The sequence below is a fragment of the Nicotiana tomentosiformis genome, chromosome 2 (assembly GCF_000390325.3).
Source record: "Nicotiana tomentosiformis chromosome 2, ASM39032v3, whole genome shotgun sequence".
Lineage (NCBI taxonomy): Eukaryota > Viridiplantae > Streptophyta > Magnoliopsida > Solanales > Solanaceae > Nicotiana > Nicotiana tomentosiformis.
The window spans coordinates 108,196,781-108,217,589 of record NC_090813.1 but is presented as its reverse complement, the minus strand read 5'-3'; the positions used below and the strand labels follow the sequence as shown (position 1 = coordinate 108,217,589).

At 39.3% G+C, this 20,809-nt stretch overlaps 1 protein-coding gene across 1 annotated transcript; it reads right to left on the bottom strand.

The window, feature by feature from the left end:
- Nucleotides 1-1,142: 1,142 nt before the first annotated feature.
- Nucleotides 1,143-5,436, bottom strand: LOC104086844 (growth-regulating factor 1-like). Its single transcript, XM_009591188.4, has 4 exons — nt 4,687-5,436; nt 3,826-4,050; nt 2,440-2,794; nt 1,143-2,154 (listed from the first exon to the last, which is right to left on the bottom strand). Exons 1-4 carry the CDS (start codon nt 5,126-5,128, stop codon nt 1,344-1,346), a joined length of 1,833 nt encoding a protein of 610 aa, XP_009589483.1. The 5' UTR covers nt 5,129-5,436; the 3' UTR covers nt 1,143-1,343.
- Nucleotides 5,437-20,809: the final 15,373 nt, after the last annotated feature.

Here is a 20,809-nt window from a genome sequence, read left to right as displayed (position 1 = left end):
GTTATTACAGAAAAGCAACACGGTGTCGAGGGGGAGAGACACCAGTACAGAGAATTGTTTGCTTGCTAGAAAGTTTGATCGCTTGATCCCCCTAATAGTACTTAAAAAAAATAAACCAAAGTTACAGGACTAGACATAACTAAGCTAGAGAGACATAATGGAAATACATGAAGTAAAACTACTCTAAATTTACAATAGAAATGACTTAGATTCCTACAAAGTAGAAGCAGGTACGTTGGCAGCAACCTTGTCTTTAGTATCAGAGTCTGCGCGTGCGGCGCGGTTGGCATCTGTCTGCGGCTGAGGGCTATCAGTGGGGCGACATAGGCACAGGCGCGCTTCTCACTTGGCGCGGCCAAGACCACGGGGCCGTCCATGGCACTAGGCGTTGGGAGGCTTGACAGGACGCAATGGGACGCGTCCAAGGGGTCATGGGGCATGACTGGAAAGCCGCCCATGACATAACGCGTGTGCCAAAACTTTTTGAGTTCAAAGGGAATAGCTAGTGATTGGAGTAACTAATTATGAGGCCCTCAATAACTGTGCAACTCCAAGAGCTGGTGAAAATTACAGTGAAGTGTTGTGAAATTACAGTGAAGAAAGTGTTGCGGTCATAACGATGTAGTTCCTTAAGAATTTGATGTCACCTTTGATTTTAGATTCAAAATATACACACCAGAAGTGAACGACACTGGCTGGATCAGTTAAAAACGATCCCACCAAAACCTTGCAGTTTCAAGAATATCGGTTGTTTGGTCACATGATAGGATAGACGAAGTCATTTAAGCTGCAACAAGAAATGAACAACCCATTTATCTACCTCCAATCCCAACTCAAAAACTGTGTTCTCTGGTGTTACCGACATAGTAGCAAAGTTATGGGGGACCTATTGTTCTCTCTACAAGGAAGCGGGCATTAAAATGATTTTACGATCCTTCTTTTCTTTTCTCTTTTTTTCGTAAGGGGGATGGCGATAAATCAACCGGCAATATCTTATCTGTTATGCAGTATAAACTAATTAAGACGCCCCAAAACAGCCAGCAAATCACAACTTTAAAAGTGCAAACTGCAATTTTAAATGTGACCATCAGATAAGAAAAGCTCAAGCAAACGAGAGTTCCACGTTCGTTTACAGAAGAAAAAAAAAAGGAACAATAACAAATACATTGAGTTCTCTGGAAGGATAAGATCACATCAAATGTCTGTTAAAGTTACAACAACACATACTTGTCGAAAATATCTGCTTTCATAAACATGCAGAGCAAGACAAGAGAAACAGCAAACAAGAGAAATTACCATCAAGGTAATATCTGCCAGTGTCTTTTATAAAACAAACACAGGACTTACATCGAGGGAATACACAATGAACTCGCCAGAGTTGAGCCGATCACCTCATCGCACATGCCAGCACCCTCATGAACCTTCTTGCTGTCAGCTCGGGGACTACCTCCTGAGCTGCTGTTTGAGAGCGAAACAAAGGTTGACTTCTGCAGGACGCCCGTAGGAGATGATCCAAATGGAGGGCTGTTATCCCACATCTCTGTTGCCAGGTTCAGAGCTGAAGAGTTCTTGGCATCTCCTGCGTTAGCTGCAGTACTATTCAGGACCTCACCCAGTGGACCACCAAGTGCATTTTCCCAGGATACTGGTAACCAATTAGCTGTCTTTTGCATAGGTTCACCGTGGCTATTTGTTACTCCCAAGCCCATTTGAATCGGGTCAAAATCACGAGATAACCTTAAGGGAGAAAGAGTGAGTTTCTCTTGACGAGGAGAATTCGATGATGATGAGAAATCTGAGGCAGCCATGGGAATGGCCATGGACAGTTGGGTCCAGTCTGATTTGAGTTCATCGGGCCAAGATGCAGAGGCACGTGAAGACTGTTCCTTGGTCCAGCCATCAATGAAATGGTGAACTGGATGTTGTTCACTTTGTTCTTGGTCATTGAAATCTATGAAAGCATTGGAATTCTTAGGATTCACAAAGGAACTTCTTTGCGAAGGATTAAGAAGAGAATCTGACGAGACAAGTCCAAACTCTGACAGCGAGGATAGTTCAAATCCATTATGTTGCTTTTGAATTGAAATAGCCGAGGCCTTGGGCTTCAAACCAATTGTTGGAGATATCATAGAGACACCTTTATGATCTTGCATTCTGTCATATGCATACTTTTTTTAGTCAGGATTCTGTCATTTATATACTTACTAATTAGGACCAAAGAATAATAAATATGTTATGCATTTCTAGTTCCTTTTTCCTCTTATTCCCTGCAGGTCTAGATGACAAGCTGACAACCCTTTTTTCCTTGTTAAAATCCTCCTAGAGAAGAAATTTCAAATTTAGGTTTAACACCTAAGAGAAAATAAAGGTATCTCTGTCAAGGAGAAAGCATTAAATGTGCATATCAATTAGCCATCAGTACTTAAATATATTTAGTACCTGTTGACAAGCTGGTCCGTGGAAGGATTGGCAGCACTGGGCTGCAAGCTATTGAACTGGTGCTGAACAGCACCAAGGCTGTTGGATGTGCCGCTGCTGGATATCACCGTCGCTGATGAGGAGGGTGCGACTGATGCCACCTTTGAAGTGGTGGATCCAGAGACAGCATGGCCATTCTGACCTTCCACAGGCTTTCTTGAACGATGGCGGCCTCTGTTTATGTGCCTTTCACAGTACTTCTGATCAGGGACAGCTTCTCGTGAGCACCGCCATTTCTTTCCATCTGTTCGACGACACCTACCAGGCTCTGGATCGGTGTTGCCAGTGAAACCAAGATGGAAAGTACCCCATCCCCCTACAGGTACCACAAAGTAGGGAAAAGATGAACAAAAAGAAAAGCAAGAGAAAGAACAGAAAAGAAAATGTACGAGACCGAATAATTGATAAACGACTTTAGGGAAAGAAAGTCAAAAAAAAAAACTATGAGAAAGTGTCAACCCTTACAATGCACCAGTATCCTCTAGCCCTTCGAAAACTAAAAGAACTTATGTACATTTCCTAGAAAACATGTCTGTAAATCACCTAGAGTGTGAGGACACTCAACAAATATGTGCACAAACGGTAGAGAAACTAAACTCAGAAATTTATTAATAATTAAAAGCTGAGAAATTAGTTATCATAGGCCATAAGTTTGATTATTTATAGTTGAAAAGAAAAAGAGACAAGCACACAAATAAGTATTGATAGAAAACAACTTATTTTAGAATGTTCTTCATGCTCTTAAATACAGTGTGTATCATAGATAAAAAAAACGTATATTATTAGTGAAACCTATGTGCAAAAGGATGCCACATAACATAGCAAGAGAATCCCAAATTCAGGTACAGTCGTACAGAGATACTTAAGTAGATATGGAGGATTAAGTAATAGAACTGGATTAGTACTGAGTCAAAATCCTTAGAGAATCCATTAACAGTTTAACGGTTCCAATTGTTTGAGAGATATTGGCAACCCCACAACAAAATCCTGAGCCAAACAAGCAACAAGGTTTTAGGCTCTGAGGAGTCATTTGATTCAGACTTGCTATGCAGAGATAGTAATATATGTATTGTGATTCAGTGAATAATGATACATGGGTATCTATGCAATGAATAATATGTAGTGACTGCAATGCCACCAAAGGCAACACTTAGTTTTATCTTATGCACATAATCTTATAAAATAACACATCGATTCTCACGTAATTATGCATGTATCAGTTATGCACAGTTTTATACTCAAAACCAATAATCTATTAGGACTCTTATATAATGGATCAGGTATAAATACACGTTCTGTTTTGGCACAGATGATGTCAACACTTGGTAAAGGAAGTGAAAATCTTACAATTGGAGGCATAAGATCCAGCGGACAAGCCAGAAAATGCATATGGATTGAGAGACTTCTTAAGAGGAATAAGCAACTGGTGAGGGACTGGTACATTTGACACAAGGTGCTTGTAGATCAAAGCCTGATGTTCCAATTCCATCCACTGAGAAGGAGTAAATGGACCTCTGAACCTCGCAACAAAAGGGCCACGCGTGCTTTCGTTTGAACCTCCAGAGGCATAAGCTGAACCAAGAAAAAGCACAAGCTAAGAAAGTAGACTTGTTGAGCAAAAATCAATTAGGAGAACTTGCACAGTATAGTAAATTACAGATCAAAAGGTAAGGCAATAGAAAGATCAATTAATCAAAGGCACATAAGGTTGACTGAACTTCATAAATATCTGAGACTCAAATATCAAAAAGTCTGATCTTTTCTTTCTTTTTCTCTTTCCCTTTTTTTCCCTTCGTGCACCTACTTTAGTGCACCCTTTACTTTTTTCATTCCTTAAATGATGTTTGAGATTTGCCCAATATGTACATGAAAAGACCAGATTTTCCACCCAGTATAGGATATCATTGACAAAGATTCTTCACAAGTTCCTACTTTTTTTCCTTTTTGTTTTTTTCTTTTATTGACAAGACCATCAGAATGTATAGAATACCTCTTTTCTAACATCTACAGTATTTCTTTGAAAAGACCCATCTCCTGTACAGGAAAATAAAACAGCTAAACATGATTAAAACAGATCTTTTGCAAATCCACGTCATCAGCATCCAAATCTCCAAAATCCCCCTATGTCCAGTCATTATCTAAACACAATCAAGCAGCCAAAGAACTTTAAAAAATTATTTAGTACGGAGTACATAACATTTCTGATACCTGAAGCTCTGCTGTAGTGGGATCCAGAGTCAAACAATGGGAAAGCAAGACTCTTGGATGAGTCTTGAGCAGAAGCATTATTAGTAGAAAGAAAAGGGATTAATTCTTCAGACTTAGGAGATGAAAAACTGAGCATAGTGGAGTGACCACGTCCATTATTTGGGGAACCAGATCTCATGAACAAAGTGGGAGTAGTAGGACCTTGCTGTTGGGGCATCTGCTTACAAAGGGCAGAGAAGTCATCTGCTGCTGCTCTTTGAACTTTAGAAGGCCTCCAATTAGTGTCATCACAAGGCCCAGATCTCTCTTGTTTCAGTTGTTGCCCAGATCCATTACTGATCTTTGAGGAGTTGTTAGTCTCAGTTGGAGAGTTGACTGTTTTTGAAATGTTATTAGCAGATTCTTGTATGGTTTCCATTGTCATCACCCCACCAAAATCCATACTTTAAAAAACACCACCCTATGAAAGTTTCACAGAGCATGAGTTCATAACAAGAAAACTCAGACAAAGACAGAGAAAAAGGAGGCGCAGCTTAAGGGAAAAATTATATGCAGAGAAAAGAAAAAATAGTTGAAACTATTTGGACTAGCTTATGGGAGAGAGGGAGGGAGAGAGAGAGAGAGAGGACAAAAGTAGTACAAAGGGCAAAGACCATCTTCTACATCTCGGACACTGGAGACATGTTAGCCCATATATATCTAGTTTTGTTTCCCAAAAAGAAGCTGAGTTACATTAAGCGCAAACCTATATTTAGACAATTTTGTTAGTCTAACATAATTACACCATTCTGGGGATTTGTGATATCTACCGAACTTGCCCTCACTGGCTCGCTTTCATTTACATGACAATTTAGATCTCATAGAATTAGAAAGAAAGTGACGTTTTCTTTTCCCCCTATTATGAGTTACATAGGGCCATGATGTTTGTTTGGATTATTCATAGGGAACGAATATCTCGACACACCTTTTTTTTTACTTTTTTTAAACAAAAAAACTTCTAAGGAATAAGATACTTTTTTTTCTCAAAAACATCAATTATCCAAACATGTTTGGACAAATTTTCAAGAAACATCTATTCAAGCGAGATTATAAATAGAAACCTAACATCAGTGTAAGAAAGAAAATTTGATAGTATTGAATAATTACAAATTTAATGCATAATTATTTTTCAGTAAATATATACTGAACTGATCAAGAAATCATTTTGAAGATGGTAAACATGCATTCATTTTACCAATTACAAACCGAAATGGGAAAAAAGAGATGTAATCTAAAATTTGCTCTGGATGAGACCTTTAACTTATTGACAGAACCGCGAGAGTTAAAATTTTATGAGGCTAACGTTCTTATAGATATGTCATTTGCTTCATGCAAGTTTTACGCATTGAGTTGCATGTCAGTCCGAATGTATACACTCTTGATGATTTACATGGTTCGTCTTGTATACCTTATATACTTTCGAAAGAAAATTCTTTAATTATTTGACCATATCTTGTATACCATATTATTGTTGTTTTTACCAATTAGATATTTTGTACATATATTATTAAGCCGACGTAATTAAATGTATCATTTGTATGCTTTTGGGGGTTTTTACAGAAGCTTTACTTTACATTGATTATTTCATATTTTTAAATATATTTTCACTTTAAATTCGAGAAAGTTCATGGAGATTTACGTCGTGTTTTATGATATAAGGTAAAATTGCACTATTTAAGCCGTCATTCAATATTATAATAAGTAACACGCAAATCTCCATCTCAATTGAGAATGTTGAAATGTTACAAAGAAAGTGGTAAAACAAATATGAAAACCTGTTAAATTGACAGTTGAATTCAGGAAAGTAGTACATAAGGAGTATAAAAATTGAGCATTGTCACATTCCAACCAACAAATGCTTTAAGCTGAACTCTTACCAATTGGAGATGATTAGCAGGTTTAATGAGTCATGAAAATGAGACGCAGTTATGCATCCTGCTAATTCCTAATGGAGGAAATGTGGTTTTATACTATTCCTGTACAGGAATATGAGTAATGAGTTGTCTATATTTTGGGTATTAGATAGCGGAATGATGTATTAAAATGACGAATGGCCAACAACTACCACAAATATTTGTTATTAGCTATACATAAGTAATGTGTGACAAAATTGTCATTTAGGAAAAGAATGCTTTACTATCGTCGTGGGTGGAGGGCCATGCCCATTGGGTGATTATGCATCCAACTGACGGGTGGCAAACATGCAGCGGGCAACTCACGACACGACAATTCTACTTGTGTAACGCATTACTTCTCACAAATATTTCTGTCCCTTTTCTCATGACAATTGTATTGTGGAGGCTATAGAGACTTTGGTTGGTGTTATAATCTAAATCTAAGATACAAAAATATCTTGTTATTGTGCTATTCTTGTCTAGTGGAAAGAGATATATACTTTGTTAACTTTCCAACTCGTAAAGTTCAGACTTCGTTAAGTTATGTTCTTGATAGGATTATTTTTTCCTTCAAAATCGGATAATAATTAAATTTGTGAGTGATTTTTAAGGATACGTAAATTTATTTGACACAAAGCAGTAAATAAAGACAAATTAAATAAATAAGAAAGAAGTAAGCTCAAACCACGCGAGGAAGATGATTTAAGCCTTGGTGAAATATTTGCCCTCGATGTGGGCTTGTAACAACAAGCACTGACGGACGAAAGCAAAAGAACTAATAACAGAAGAAAAAAAATGATATATTGCCTTGGAATGTTTGTTACAACCTCTTTTATGAATTATCAGACCCACATTATATAGTAGAGGAGTTTTACTTTAGGTACAATTATATAAAAGGTAAAAAAAAATTAATTTACTGATTGCCGGTTCTTTATCGGTACGTGCCGAGATTTCCGCCGTAATACCCGACCGGTCACGGATATTTCGGTTTTCTATTGGTTATGCTGGCAATGTTTCTTCAAAGTCGCTTGAGGCTATGAACGATTCCGGGATCATCCCGAGTTGAACTCATCGTCCTCGACCGACGACCCCAAGTTAGTAAGGGCATTGACCTCACTGTTTTGATCCCGAGGTACGTGTTGTAGAGTCCACTCCTTGAACCGATGTAATGTTACCTGCAACTTATTCAGGTACCTTTTTATTCGTTCCTCTATGACCTCGAACGTCCCGTTAACTTGGTTCACCACAAGGAGGGGGTCGCACTTAGCTTCGATCACCTCCGCCCCCAAGCTTTTGGCTAGTTCGAGACCTGCAATCATGGCCTCATATTCGGCCTTGTTGTTAGTCAATTTTACAGTTATAACAGATTGTCTAATTACATTGCCTGTTGGTGGCTTCAATACGATGCCAAGTCCGGACCCTTTTGCATTCGAGGTACCGTCCGTAAAGAGGGTCCAGATCCCCGAAGAAGTCCCCGAGTTCAACAATAACTCTCTTTCGACCTCGGGTATTAGGGTCGGCGTAAAGTCGGCCACAAAGTCTGCTAAAATTTGAGATTTAATGGCAGTCTGGGGTTGATATTCAATATCATACCCGCTGATCTCCACGGCACATTTGGCCAACCGTCCTAAGAGCTCAGGTTTATGCATTACATTCTTCAATAGGTAAGTAGTAACAACACATATTTGGTGACATTGAAAATACGGTTTCAGCTTCCTAGAGACGCTTAGCAAAGCGAGCGCCAATTTCTCTAGGTGAGGGTATCTAGTTTCGGCCTCGCCTAAAGTCCTGCTAACATAGTAAATTGGAAATTGCGTACCTTTCTCTTCCCGGACTATGACTCAACTTACTGCTATCTCCGATACTGCCAGGTACAGTTATAGCTGCTCGTCTATCTTCGGCGTGTGGAGTAGCGATGGGCCCGATAGATATCGCTTGAGCTCCTCCAAGGCCCGTTGGCACTATGGGGTCCACGAGAAGTTATTCTTCTTTTTGAACGGTGAGAAGAATCGGTGGCTCTTGCCGGAAGACCACGAGATGAATCGCCCCACGGCGGGTATGCTTCCGGTTAATCTTTGTACAGCCTTCACGTTGTCCACAACAGTGATATCTTCGATGGCTCTAATCTTATCGGGGTTGATCTAGATGCCCCGGTTGGATACCATGAATCCGAGGAATTTACCAGATCCGACTCTGAATGCACACTTCTCCGGATTGAGCTTCATATTGTATTTTTTTTCAATATGCTTAAGGTTTTCTGTAAATGTTTCAAATGGTCCTCTGCTTGTAGGGACTTAACCAACATATCGTTAATGTAAACCTCCATTGATTTTCCTATTTGTTCCTCGAACATCCGGGTTACTAGGCGTTGGTAAGTGGCACCGACACTTTTTAGTCTGAATGGCATCACGTTATAGCAGTAGGTGCCGTACTTAGTGACGAAAGAGGTTTTTTCCTGATCGCCCGGGTTCATCCGTATCTGATTGTACGCGGAATAGGCGTCGAGAAAACTGAGGATCTTATGGCCGACCGTTGCATCGATCATGCGATCGATGTTGAGCAGAGGGAAGGAGTCCTTGGGACATGCCTTATTCAAGTCTTTATAGTCTATAGACATTCTTAATTTATTCCCTTTTTAAGGACTATCACTACGTTTGCTAACCAATCTGGATATTTTACCTCCTGAGTGGACCCTATTTTAAGGAGTTTACATATCTCATCCTTGATGAAAGTATGTTTGACCTTGGACTGGGGTCTCCTCTTCTGTTTGACCGGGTAGAACTTCGAGTCCAGGCTTAGCTTGTGAGTGGTTATTTCCGGCGGGATCCCTGTCATATCAAGGTGAGACCAAGCGAAACAATCGTCATTAGTTATAAGAAATTGAATGAGTTTTTTCCTGAGCTCGGGGCTTAACCCCGTGCCCAGGTATACATTTCGATCGGGCAAGTGTTCGATTAGTACGACTTGCTCCAATTCATCGACCGTTGATTTGGTAGTGTCGGAATCGTCGGGGGATATGAAAGATCTGGGAACTCTGTAGTCGTCGTCCTCATCTACCCCTTGTGTCTCCGGTTTTGTCGAGGCCGGTATCGGTAATTGCTATTTGGCCTCGTCTTTGGCCATCGGATTCTGACCCTTCTATATCGAGAGTGTGGATGCCGATATCACCTCATCAACCGCGAACATTCCTTGGCGGCCGGTTGTTCCCCGTAAACTATTTTGATTCCTCAGGGTGTTGGGAATTTCAGCACCTGGTGCAGTGTTGAGGGTATTGCTCTCATGTTGTGAATCTATGGCCTCCCGAACAAAGCGTTGTATCTCATATCTCCTTCGATTACATAGAACTTGGCTTCCTGAACGGTTCTGGCGACGTTCACCGGTAACATTATCTCCCCTTTAGTGGTATCACATGCCATGTTGAACCCATTCAGGACTCGGACCGCAGGTACGATCTGATCTTGTAGGTCGAGTTGTTCCACGACCCTCGATCTGATGATATTGGTTGAGCTACCTGGATCAATTAACACACGTTTAACCCGAGATTTATTTATGAGTATCGATATTACCAGTGCATAGTTGTGGGGCTGCACGATCCCCTCAGCGTCTTCATCGTTGAAAGACAAGGTTCCTTCAGGTACGTAATCCCGAGTCCTTTAACCCCTTATGATGGATACTTTGGTGCGCTTCAGCATCGACCCCTGGGGAATGTCGACCCTACCAATGATCATGTTAATGACTTACTGAGGTTCCTCCTTCTCGGTCTGTTTATTAGAATCCCTATTCCCGAAGTGGTTCTTGGCCCGATCACTCAGGAACTCTCAGAGATGTGCGTCATTGAACAGCCGGGCCACTTCCTCTCTTAATTGTCGGCAGTCTTTTGTTCTATGGCCATGAGTGCCGTGATATTTGCACATTAGGTTAGGATCGCTTTGGGCTGGATCAGACTGTAAAGGTCGAGTCCATTTAGTATCTTTGATGCGCCCGATGGTAGATACGATAGCAGCGACATCGACGTTGAAGTTGTACTCTAATAACCATGGCGCTTCTTTAGGCCCGACGGGCCTGTCGAAGCTATTTTTGCTCATGAGTCCTCGGTTGTTTTGACCACGGTAATTTCTCCTTTCATTTCTCATAGGGTTCCGCCCAGACTCACTACTTCTTCGATCTCCATTGTACGACTGATACCGATCCCTGTTTGATCTCGGTTCACGATCGATGTCTCTCTTGACTCTGTCGAAGGTTATGACGGGATACACGGACCTGGAAGGGGCCCTAAGCTGATCGTCTTAGATCCTGATTTTTGATTGATACCGGTTATGAACATCGGCCCAAGTGACAACTGGATATTCTACCAAGTTTTGTTTCAACTGTTGTGAAGCCAACGAGTTTCGAATGTTGAGTCCTTAGGTGAAAGCCTGAACGACCAATCATCAGCGACCGGTGGCAGGTCAATTCGTTCCATTTTAAACCGGGACACAAATTCTCTAAGCATCTCATTATCCTTCTGTTTTACTTTGAAAAGGTCTGACTTCTTTGTCTCGACCTTGATAGACCCGGTGTGTCCTTTTACGAAGGAATTTGCAAGCATAGCAAACGAGTCAATAGAATTAGGAGGTAAGTTGTGATACCATAGCATAGATCCTTTGGATAAAGTTTACCCAAACTTTTTCAGCAGGACATATTCGATATCGTCATCTTCCAAGTCGTTCCCTTTAATGGCATGTATAGGAGGTCACATGCTCATTTGGGTCGGTCGTTCCGTTGTACTTAGGAATTTCGGGCATGCGGAACTTTTTCGGGATTGGCTTCGGCGTTGCGCTCGGAGGAAAAGGTTTTTGAACAAACTTTCTGGAATCCAGGCCCTTCAATATCGGGGGTGCTCCTGGGATTTGGTCGACCCTGGAATTATAGGTTTCCACCTTTTTGTCATTGGCTTCGATTTTCTTCTCCCCCGATTCTATCCGTTTTGTCACTTCCTCGAGCATTTTTATGATCTCGGGGTTAGTCCCCGATTCATTTTCATTCGGTCACTCCGTGATTGGTTCATTTCTGCGGGTGCAGGTTCAATTCTACTTGGCGTGCGGCTTTGGTTCTGTAACTATGCTATCGCCGCATGTTGAGCCTGCAACATTTCGAAGATCACCCGTAAATTGATCTCGTCCCCTCCAATATCTTGTGTATTTCGAACTGCTGATCGGGCTTCACCACAGACGCTATTCTTGGGGTCAGTAGGCAGATTTGCGTCAATGGCCACATGCGAGTTGGCGTCAATCTGGTCAGCGACCGGAATTCCGATGGGATCAACAGGCGGCACCTTGCCACTGGGCACTATGTTATTTTTTTCGCTGCGATAACCGGACTCATCGCTAACATGTAGAGGTGCTGACTGGGAGTTTGACATTTTGAGATTTAACCTGAAATTAGAGACACTCCAAAGAACAAGTGTAAAGTATTGTGTGTTATAGAAATTTATATCAAATAGCCACTATTATCCTTAGCCCCACAGTGGGCGCCAAACTATTTACCCTCAAAATCGAATAACAATTAAATTTGTGAGTGGTTTTAAGGATACGCGAATTTATTTGACACAAAGCAATAAATAAAGACGAATTAAATAAATTAGGATGAAGTAAGCTCAAACCACACGAGGAAGACGATTTAAGCCTTGGTGAAATATTTGCCCTTGATCCGGGCTTATAATAACAAGCACTGACGGACGAAAGCAGAATAACTAATAACAGGAAAAATAATGATATATTGCCTTGGAATGCCTGTTGCAACCTCCTTTATGAATTATTAGACCCCCTTTCTATAGTAGATGAGTCCTATTTTAGGTACAATTCTATAAAAGGTAAAAAATCTTATGATTTACTGATTGTCAGTTCTTTATCGGTACGTGCCGAGATTCCCGCCGTAATACCCGGCCGGTCACGGATATTTCAGTCTTTTGTTGGTTATGCTGGCAATGTTTCTTCAAAGTCGCTTGAGGCTAGGACCGATTCCGGGATCATGGTCTCGATATTCTCGAAGGCAGGTGTCCTGTCTCCGGGTTCTAGCCGGTGGGATTTGGGGTCGATTTTCAGTCCTTTATTGTCATGTCTCGAGTCTGACTTACCATGTCGGGGAATAGGATGCACCACGAACTCGATTTCAACCGTATACATAATTAAAAAGAATTTTTCCTTATTCACATGATAAAATTCCCTAGGAAAATGATAATAAAGTCATGAATAACAAACTATGAAGTGTAGAATCAAGACTGACTACATTATAGTGAATAACAAAACATAAAGCCATTCAATTGACGAATGCATTCTTTCTGGAAAATTGAATGGTTAGACACTGACTCCTCCGTGATAGATCGTGATCGCCTATTCGGAAAAACTTAGTGACTAAGAAAAAAATCAGAAGATAGCAAAACGCTAGTTGTTATACAAATATCCCGCCAGATTCAATGTTTATTTTTATAACCGATATATATAAATTATATATTGATTATACACAGTTATACATATATTAAACATAAATTATACATATATTATATATCCACCGACTATTTATCGTTTAAGAGATTAGGTGAACGGCTATTTGGGTTATTTCTTCTTATTTATTGGTATATTAATGCACAAAGAGTGGGCATTATTTTGTTTAAGCAAAAAACAAGGCTCTTAAAATATTAGGCAAATTTTTAGATTTTTAATTATTACTAATTAATTAGCTTTTAAATATTTTAACTGTTAGGTTCCCCTTTGATTTTTTAAAATCTCAAGAAAACAAAAAAAAACTAATTTAATAATTGTGTATATTTATATACATCTAAAATACACACATTAAAAACAATCTACGGAACATATGACTTTGACTAAATGTACATAATGAAGAACAACTCAGTGGCTTAGTTCAATTAATATATCAAGCTCTAGGCCACAAAGTACTTTTGGAAGCACTCAAAGAAAAAACTTAATGCCCAAGATTAAAACATCTGATATATTAAAAAAAAATAGAATTGAACAAGACCGATATCATTTCGATAATGAATTCGTCCGTTCGAATCCAAAATCTGAATAAATGAAAATTGATTGAACTAAGGGAATCTAAGAACAAAAAGAGGAAATATATCTTTTTTCGACATGCAACGGCAAGAGTAATTTGTACGTAAAGCATGTTGTTTACCCTTAAAAATGGATAACAATTGAATTTATGTGCGGTTTTAAGGATATATGGACTAATTCAATACAAGTGATTAAGAACGTTAGATGAGCAGATTAAAGATGGAAATTGATCAAACCGATAGTAAGACCGAGTTCGGGCTGGTTATGATCCAAACAATTAGCATGCCTTCGATTTGGAGCCAAAAACTTATGGAGGGCTATGAACAAAACTAAGAACTTAAAATAATCTTTAGAAGCAAAGGAAACACATGTATATTGCCTTGGTATGCGTATTACAGTGTCCCTAATGAATAATCAGCTTCCCTTTTATATAGTAGGGCAGTTTTACCCTAAGTATATTTCTAAGAAAGGTAAAAATCTTTATTTTCACCAATCACTGATTTGCCGAGATCGAGGAGGCAAAGCGATTTGAGGCCGAGGCGAAGAAACTAGCCGAACCCAAAGGCTCTAAGGGTTCCAAAGGATCCGAAGGTTCCGGCGGCTCTGGCGATTAAATTGGGCTCCGGTGAAGATCAGGTGTGAATGCCTTAGATTTTTTTCTTTGTTTTTGTGTTGTGTAGATATTTTTTGTTTATTTCGAGGCCATTTTTGTTGTGCCTATGTAAAGATATTCCGGAATATATAAAATTTCTCCTTTTGGCAATTTCAATTTTTTTAGCATCTTTTCACAATTTCTATTCTTGCAGATATTTCTAGTGCCTTAGTATAGAATCAAATGTAGTAATAAGTCATTTGTTTTTCGGAGGTCCAAACAGGACCTGACCTCGATGCAATTTGTTATTTGCTCGAAGCTTTGAAAACTCGAAGTGACCGAAAGTTTTTCAAAAATGCTTAAGTGTTCTTAGACGATGCTTTTACCGAGGGTAACCTTTTGGCAGGTTTTGAATTTTTATTGAAGGCCTTATATTTTGATTACGGGTTTCGGACGTCTCCGAGCCGTTTTTAGGGCGACCGTAGCCTTTTAGGTTTGGGCTCTACCTAATAGGTTTTGTGCTTCCGAGTTTTGATAACCCGAGTTGTCCGAACTTATTTCAGACGACAGTCCCCGAGTGGGGGTAGCTCTTGGGCTCGAATAGGGGTAACCCTTGGGCTTGATAGTCCCCGGGTAGGGATAGCCCTTAGACTCGATGCTTTAAGAGGAAAAAATACGTAATAGCAAGGTAGAAACTTTCTTTCATTTCTGTGTGTAAAGTACAAGATTAAAAGCGTGTAAAAGCTTGTATTATGGCTAAGGTGGCCTACACAGAAATGGTTCACTTGACCGTTTGGCCCTTACAATAAATCCTAACCACCGAGCTTAGGCTGTTCAAGCACAAAGTTTCCTTCTTTCCTTGCTAAGAAGCATGACCCGAGGGTGATGCCCCCCAGTATTCGAGGTCGATCTTGAAAGGGATCCAATACCGTTGATGAGACTATTGACTTCGATTTAAAACCGGTCTTCGATTCTAAGTTAGCACGGCTTAATGTTGCCTCGTTAAAAACCTTGCCGAAAAACCCATTTGGGTCAAAACCGGTTCAAGGAAAAAAGAGTATAACGCGTGCTTTAAAACCTAATAGTCACATTCTCCTTTGGTTGTTGCCTGCAAGGTTTAGTCTGATTCGCAGTATTATAAAAAGGTGAATGAGACCGTACCTTAACAGTAGTACCGCTTTAAGTGTGTCACGTTCCAGTTGTTCGATAGCTGTGCACCGTTTCCTGCTTCGAGTTTGTACGAACCTTTACCGGTAATCCCGATGACTCGATACGGTCCTTCCCAATTTGGCCCCAGCTTCCCCTCGTTCGGGTTCCGGGTGTGCAACGTCACTTTTCTTAATACCAAGTCCCCGTTATTGAAGTGTCGGAGGTTGACTCTTCAGTTGTAATACCTTTCTATCCACTGTTTCTGGGTGGCCAACCGGACTAGGACGACCTCGCGCCTTTCATCCAATAGTTTTAGGCTCGTGCTCATCGCCTCACCATTTGATTCTTCGGTCGCATATCGAAATCTGAGGCTCGATTCTCCCACTTTGACCGGTATTAGTGCTTTGGCACCGTAAACCAATAAAAATGGAGTGGCCTCGGTACTAGCTTTCGAGGTTGTATGGTATGCCCATAAGACTTCGGGCAGAAATTTCTTCCATTTCCCTTTAGCATCGGTCAATCTCTTCTTTAGGTTTTGAAGTATGGTATTGTTTATTGATTCTGCTTGTCCGTTCCCACTAGGGTGATAGGATGTTTACAAGATCTTTTTAATCTTGTGATCTTCGAAAATTCTGTTACCTTGCTGCCGATGAATTGCTTCCCATTATCACACACGATCTCGGTAGGTATCCCGAAACCGGCATATTATGTGGTCACAAATGAAGTCCATGGCTTCTTTTTCCTGGACTTTCTAGAACGCTTGAGCATTGACCAATTTAGAGAAATAATTGGTAATAAACAGTATGAATTGATCCTTACCAGGTGCCCACGGTAGGGGACCGATGATATCCATTCCCTATTTCATGAACGGTCATGGGGATAAGATCAAATGAAGTAGCTCTCCGGGTTGATGGATCATCGGTGCATGTCTTTGGCAACCGTCGCATCTTCGTACAACGTCCTTTGCATCTTTCTCCATGTCGATCCAGTAATAGCCGGCCCTGATTATCTTACGAACCAAAGATCCTGCCCCCGAATGGTTTTCGCAACCATCGAGCACATCAACAACAGCAGCCAACATCTGCACGCAATGTGCATAAGTGTAGTATCAGTACAACCGACCTCATGTACTGAGTAAGTAACAAACCTAGCCCTAGGTTGAAAGTAGTGACGAGCTTCCACCAAGGTCGGGTCCAAAAACCAATAGTCCACAACAGGCCATAACAACATAAACAAATAATACCAGAAGTAAATCGAAAATAAAATGCTCAGCTAAATCACGATTCCTAAAATAACAGTTCTTCCTTTCAAGTAAATCAGTGAAAACCCAAATCGTTTACCGATGTTTCCAAAAGTATGAATAAGTTTGAAAACAATAATTTTTTCAAAAATATTTTCCAAAATAAGTAAGATGTTTTATTTCCTTTTCAGATAACCAGTGTAAAACAAATGCATTACTATGCAGATCTGTCAAAATGTGTGGGAAATCATAAATGATATGATACTGTACAACATGAGGAAAATACATCTCTATGCATGTATGTCATGTGTGCATGCCAATGCGATGCAACTCAGTGATAAAATTATAAACAGCCCCTCGGGCAGACCTCACAATCACTCGTATACAGCCCCTCGGGCTTACCTCACAATCACCCGTAAATAGCCCATCGGACATACCTCACAATCACTCGTAAATAGCCCCTCGGGCATACCTCACAATCACTAGTAAACAGCCCCTCGGGCATACCTCACAATCACTCGTAAATAGCCCTTCGGGCATACTTCCCAAAAATTTAACTTTCGGCATTTCAAGCCTAATTCCACTACGTACCTCCAAATAATTTTCCAGACATGCTCCTAAGTCCAAAATCACCATACGGAGCTATTGAAATTATCAAAACTCTATTCCGGAGTCGTTTACACATAAGTCGACATCCGATCACTGTTTTAACTTAAGCTTTAAACCATGAAACTAGGTGTTCCAATTCATTCTAAAACCTCACCGGACCCGAACCATTTATTCCGACAATTCACACAACAACTGTAAAGTATAATTTGAGCAGTAAATAGAAAAATGGGGTTGTAATATTCAAAACGAACGGTCGGGTCGTTACATTCTCCCCCACTTAAACATATATTCGTACTCGAACGTGCGAAGAGTTGTTTTTAAGCCATCAAATCACTGTTCCATCTTACCACATACGTACCCAGGGGTGAACCCCCGTCACCCTATTCCATATAGGCTTGACAACATAATACCACTGAAATCATTTATTTAACTGTAGCCATTAACCTTGGAAATTAATTTCCAATCTTTAGAATTTCTTTCAAGACACGAATCTTACATTTACACCATGTATGAGTTTGAACAAGCTGTATCAAGCCATAACTATCACCATAACCACAGACATAATTACCTAACATATTACACAACTCGCATGCTTGTAGCACCATTCCTGATCACAGTGACTACTCCAAAATCAACCAATTACTAGTATTAAACCCATATCGAACCAAACATCATCCCAAAACCTTCGTACATTGTTGATAATAAAAGAAATACGCAAAATTTTATGACCACTTACCAGATCAACAAGTCACGGAGCTCTCTTACCCCAACCAGAACCATAATCACTTCCTGAGCCGACTTTCAATATTATACTCCCGAATATACCAAAATCGAACCTGATAGTACCCATTCTAGGTCCAATGATCTTATATTACTAAACACAACTATTCCACAAACATGCCGTACCAATATAACTCAAAGCCACAACCCGTGCCATCCGTGCACCAATACGCAATAATTCAAATGTACTTAGTCATGAAAATGACTCAATTAAGAGAACTGTCTCGCCAGACTAACGAGTACCGCCACAAAGAAATGCTAAAAATCCAGCACACACCATAGAATCATCACACGATTCTAACATAAGGTTTATACCTTAACATAACTCCGCTGCAATGCGCGATCCCATCCAAACACGATGGAATAAATGATCAAACCAATAGTAAGACCGAGTTCAAGCTCGATTATGATCCAAACAATTAGCCTTCCTTCGATTTGGAGCCAAAAACTTATGGAAGGCTATGAACAAAACTAAGAACTTAAAATAATCTTTAGAAGCAAAGAAAATAAATGTATATTGACTTGGTATGCGTGTTACAATGTTCCTAATGAATAATCAACTTTTTCTTTATATAGTAGATGAGTTTTACCCTAAGTACAATTCTAAAAAAGGTAAAAATTTTCCTTTTCGCCAATCACTGAACTACCGCTAATACGGGCCACGATTCACGCCGTGATATTTAGTTGGACACGGATGTCACGTCCCTTTGTTAATCATGCGTGGTCATTTGGTAATGTTCTTCGAGGTCTTGGAATTCGAACCGGACTCCGAGGCGTGGTCTCGATGACTCCGAGGGCAGGTGTTTTGCTCGGGCCCTGATGCGAGAGGCTCCTGGCTTCAATTGCGATTTCTTGCAGTTATGTCCTTGCTTCGTTTGCCTCACCGAAAAATCGGAGTACTCATTAGCCTCGATTTTACTTGTATAGACATGTGAATCCAACATACAGAGGAGCTGGAGTTATCGTAGGATCAGAACCCAAACCATGTCACCTAGGTAAAGTTCCATGCCCCATCACTAGTCTAAATGTCTAAATCAAATAAAAAGTTACATTATTAAGAGTTAGTTTTAAAATTATTAAATGTTTGCAGGTCTTACATTAACTTACTCAAAATGAAGTGTCTGATTTCCATCAAGATAGCTAACCACCTCTATTATTACAGTCTCCACGTCTAGAATGAGTTGGTGGGAATATAAATGAGAGAGATTCTCAAAAGGACATTTGAGAATTGAAATATTGTATCTTTCTCTTTTCTTCACAACTACGATTGTACCCGTGTAAAAAGTATTTCACCGAATTACTACTATTCAAAGGGCCACCTGTAGCCAACTTCTTAGTTAACTATTCTCATTTTCCAACTTTGTTGGCATAATCCATCTAACTTGTAACGTTATGAAATTATTTTTTGATCATTTTTCGGTGTCAGTAATTATAATAGTAGGTGATATATAGTATTTGTAAAAGGTGTAAGAAATTGTATGATTGGTGGTGTTTTTGAGCAACAAAGATTAATAACAACGTTTATTGATTGAAACAAAAACGAAATTGAATAAAAGTTGTTACTCAAAGTAAACAATTGACTCTTCCAATAGTGATACTATCATACAAGCAAAGCAGAGCCGGATTTAGAACTTTTATAATACACTAAAGAAAGGAGAAAAAAAATATTTTCTGTTCTTCTAAGTAAATAACTCAACATTCAATCAAGTGCACTATTTAATTTCTTTAGAGCATGGGTGTCAGCAGATAATATTAAATCAATTAAAAAAAAAATTGTACATAAAATATATACCTAGTTTGACTGAATGAGAATAAGTTTACGTACCACATATATTGGGCTATAAAATCCGCCCCAGCATGCAAGCCAGGGGCATACCCACGTAGGTTCAAGAGGGTTCAAATGAACCCGCTTCGTCAAAAAAATTTGATATTTATATATGTTAACTTCCGTAAAATGTGTATATCTATTATAATTGAATCCGCTTGACCAAAGGTTATCTTGTCACGCGGGTTCAAAGTGTTGTGCAGGTCGGGAGTTCGAAATCTATTGCTACAAAGATTTTTTGGGATTTTAGTTTATTCTTTTTTCCTTTTTCTTTTTTCTTTAAAATTATGAAGACCTAGCCTTGCTAGCTAATTAGCTTATTCCTCTTATTTTATATTTATTCTTTTTTACCAAACCCAACAAGAGTTATTGTACCGTCGATTTTACTTCAAAAGATCAAAAATTGCAACAAAGTGAAATCTTACATTAGTTTTGCTAAAATACAAAGGGCAGTCATTAAAATTAGGGTAAAATTATTTATAATTTGTTAGTTCCTTTTAAATTAGTTATGCTAAATTATTTATTTATGTTACATTAAAATTATTAGTTTACTCTATATGCTCTCTTCTCTATAGTCTGTATTAGTTTGTTTTAAGTTATACTTACTCTTTAATTTTGTTATCTTTTGTTTGTGAATTAACGACTTTGTTCTTTATCAATAAGAAAAAGATTTTTGATTTGTCAAATTTTATTACAGTCTAATGAATAAATTGGGAAAATAAAATTCTTATTATATTTCTTGCCCATCTTTTTGAGAAAAAAATACAAAATGAATGATGATCTCAACTTTTTAAAATTGTTCGGGTAGCATTATGATCCCCCACCAAAGAAAAAAAGAGCGACACAAATCTCGCTTGCCGGAACCACTCTTATAGCCGCATAATATCTTTTTTCACTGAACCCGCTTGCGTGAAATTCTGGGTCCGCTACTGATGCAAGCTA

Bases quoted from the DNA above. Each gene is read 5' to 3' on its own strand.
- LOC104086844 (XM_009591188.4), bottom strand. From the start codon at position 5,128: ATGGATTTTGGTGGGGTGATGACAATGGAAACCATACAAGAATCTGCT. The intron at 4,051-4,686 runs GTATCAGAAATG...TTCTTGGTTCAG, and splicing joins CCACTACAGCAGAGCTTCAG to CTTATGCCTCTGGAGGTTCA. The intron at 2,155-2,439 runs GTACTAAATATA...TGCATATGACAG, and splicing joins ACGGACCAGCTTGTCAACAG to AATGCAAGATCATAAAGGTG.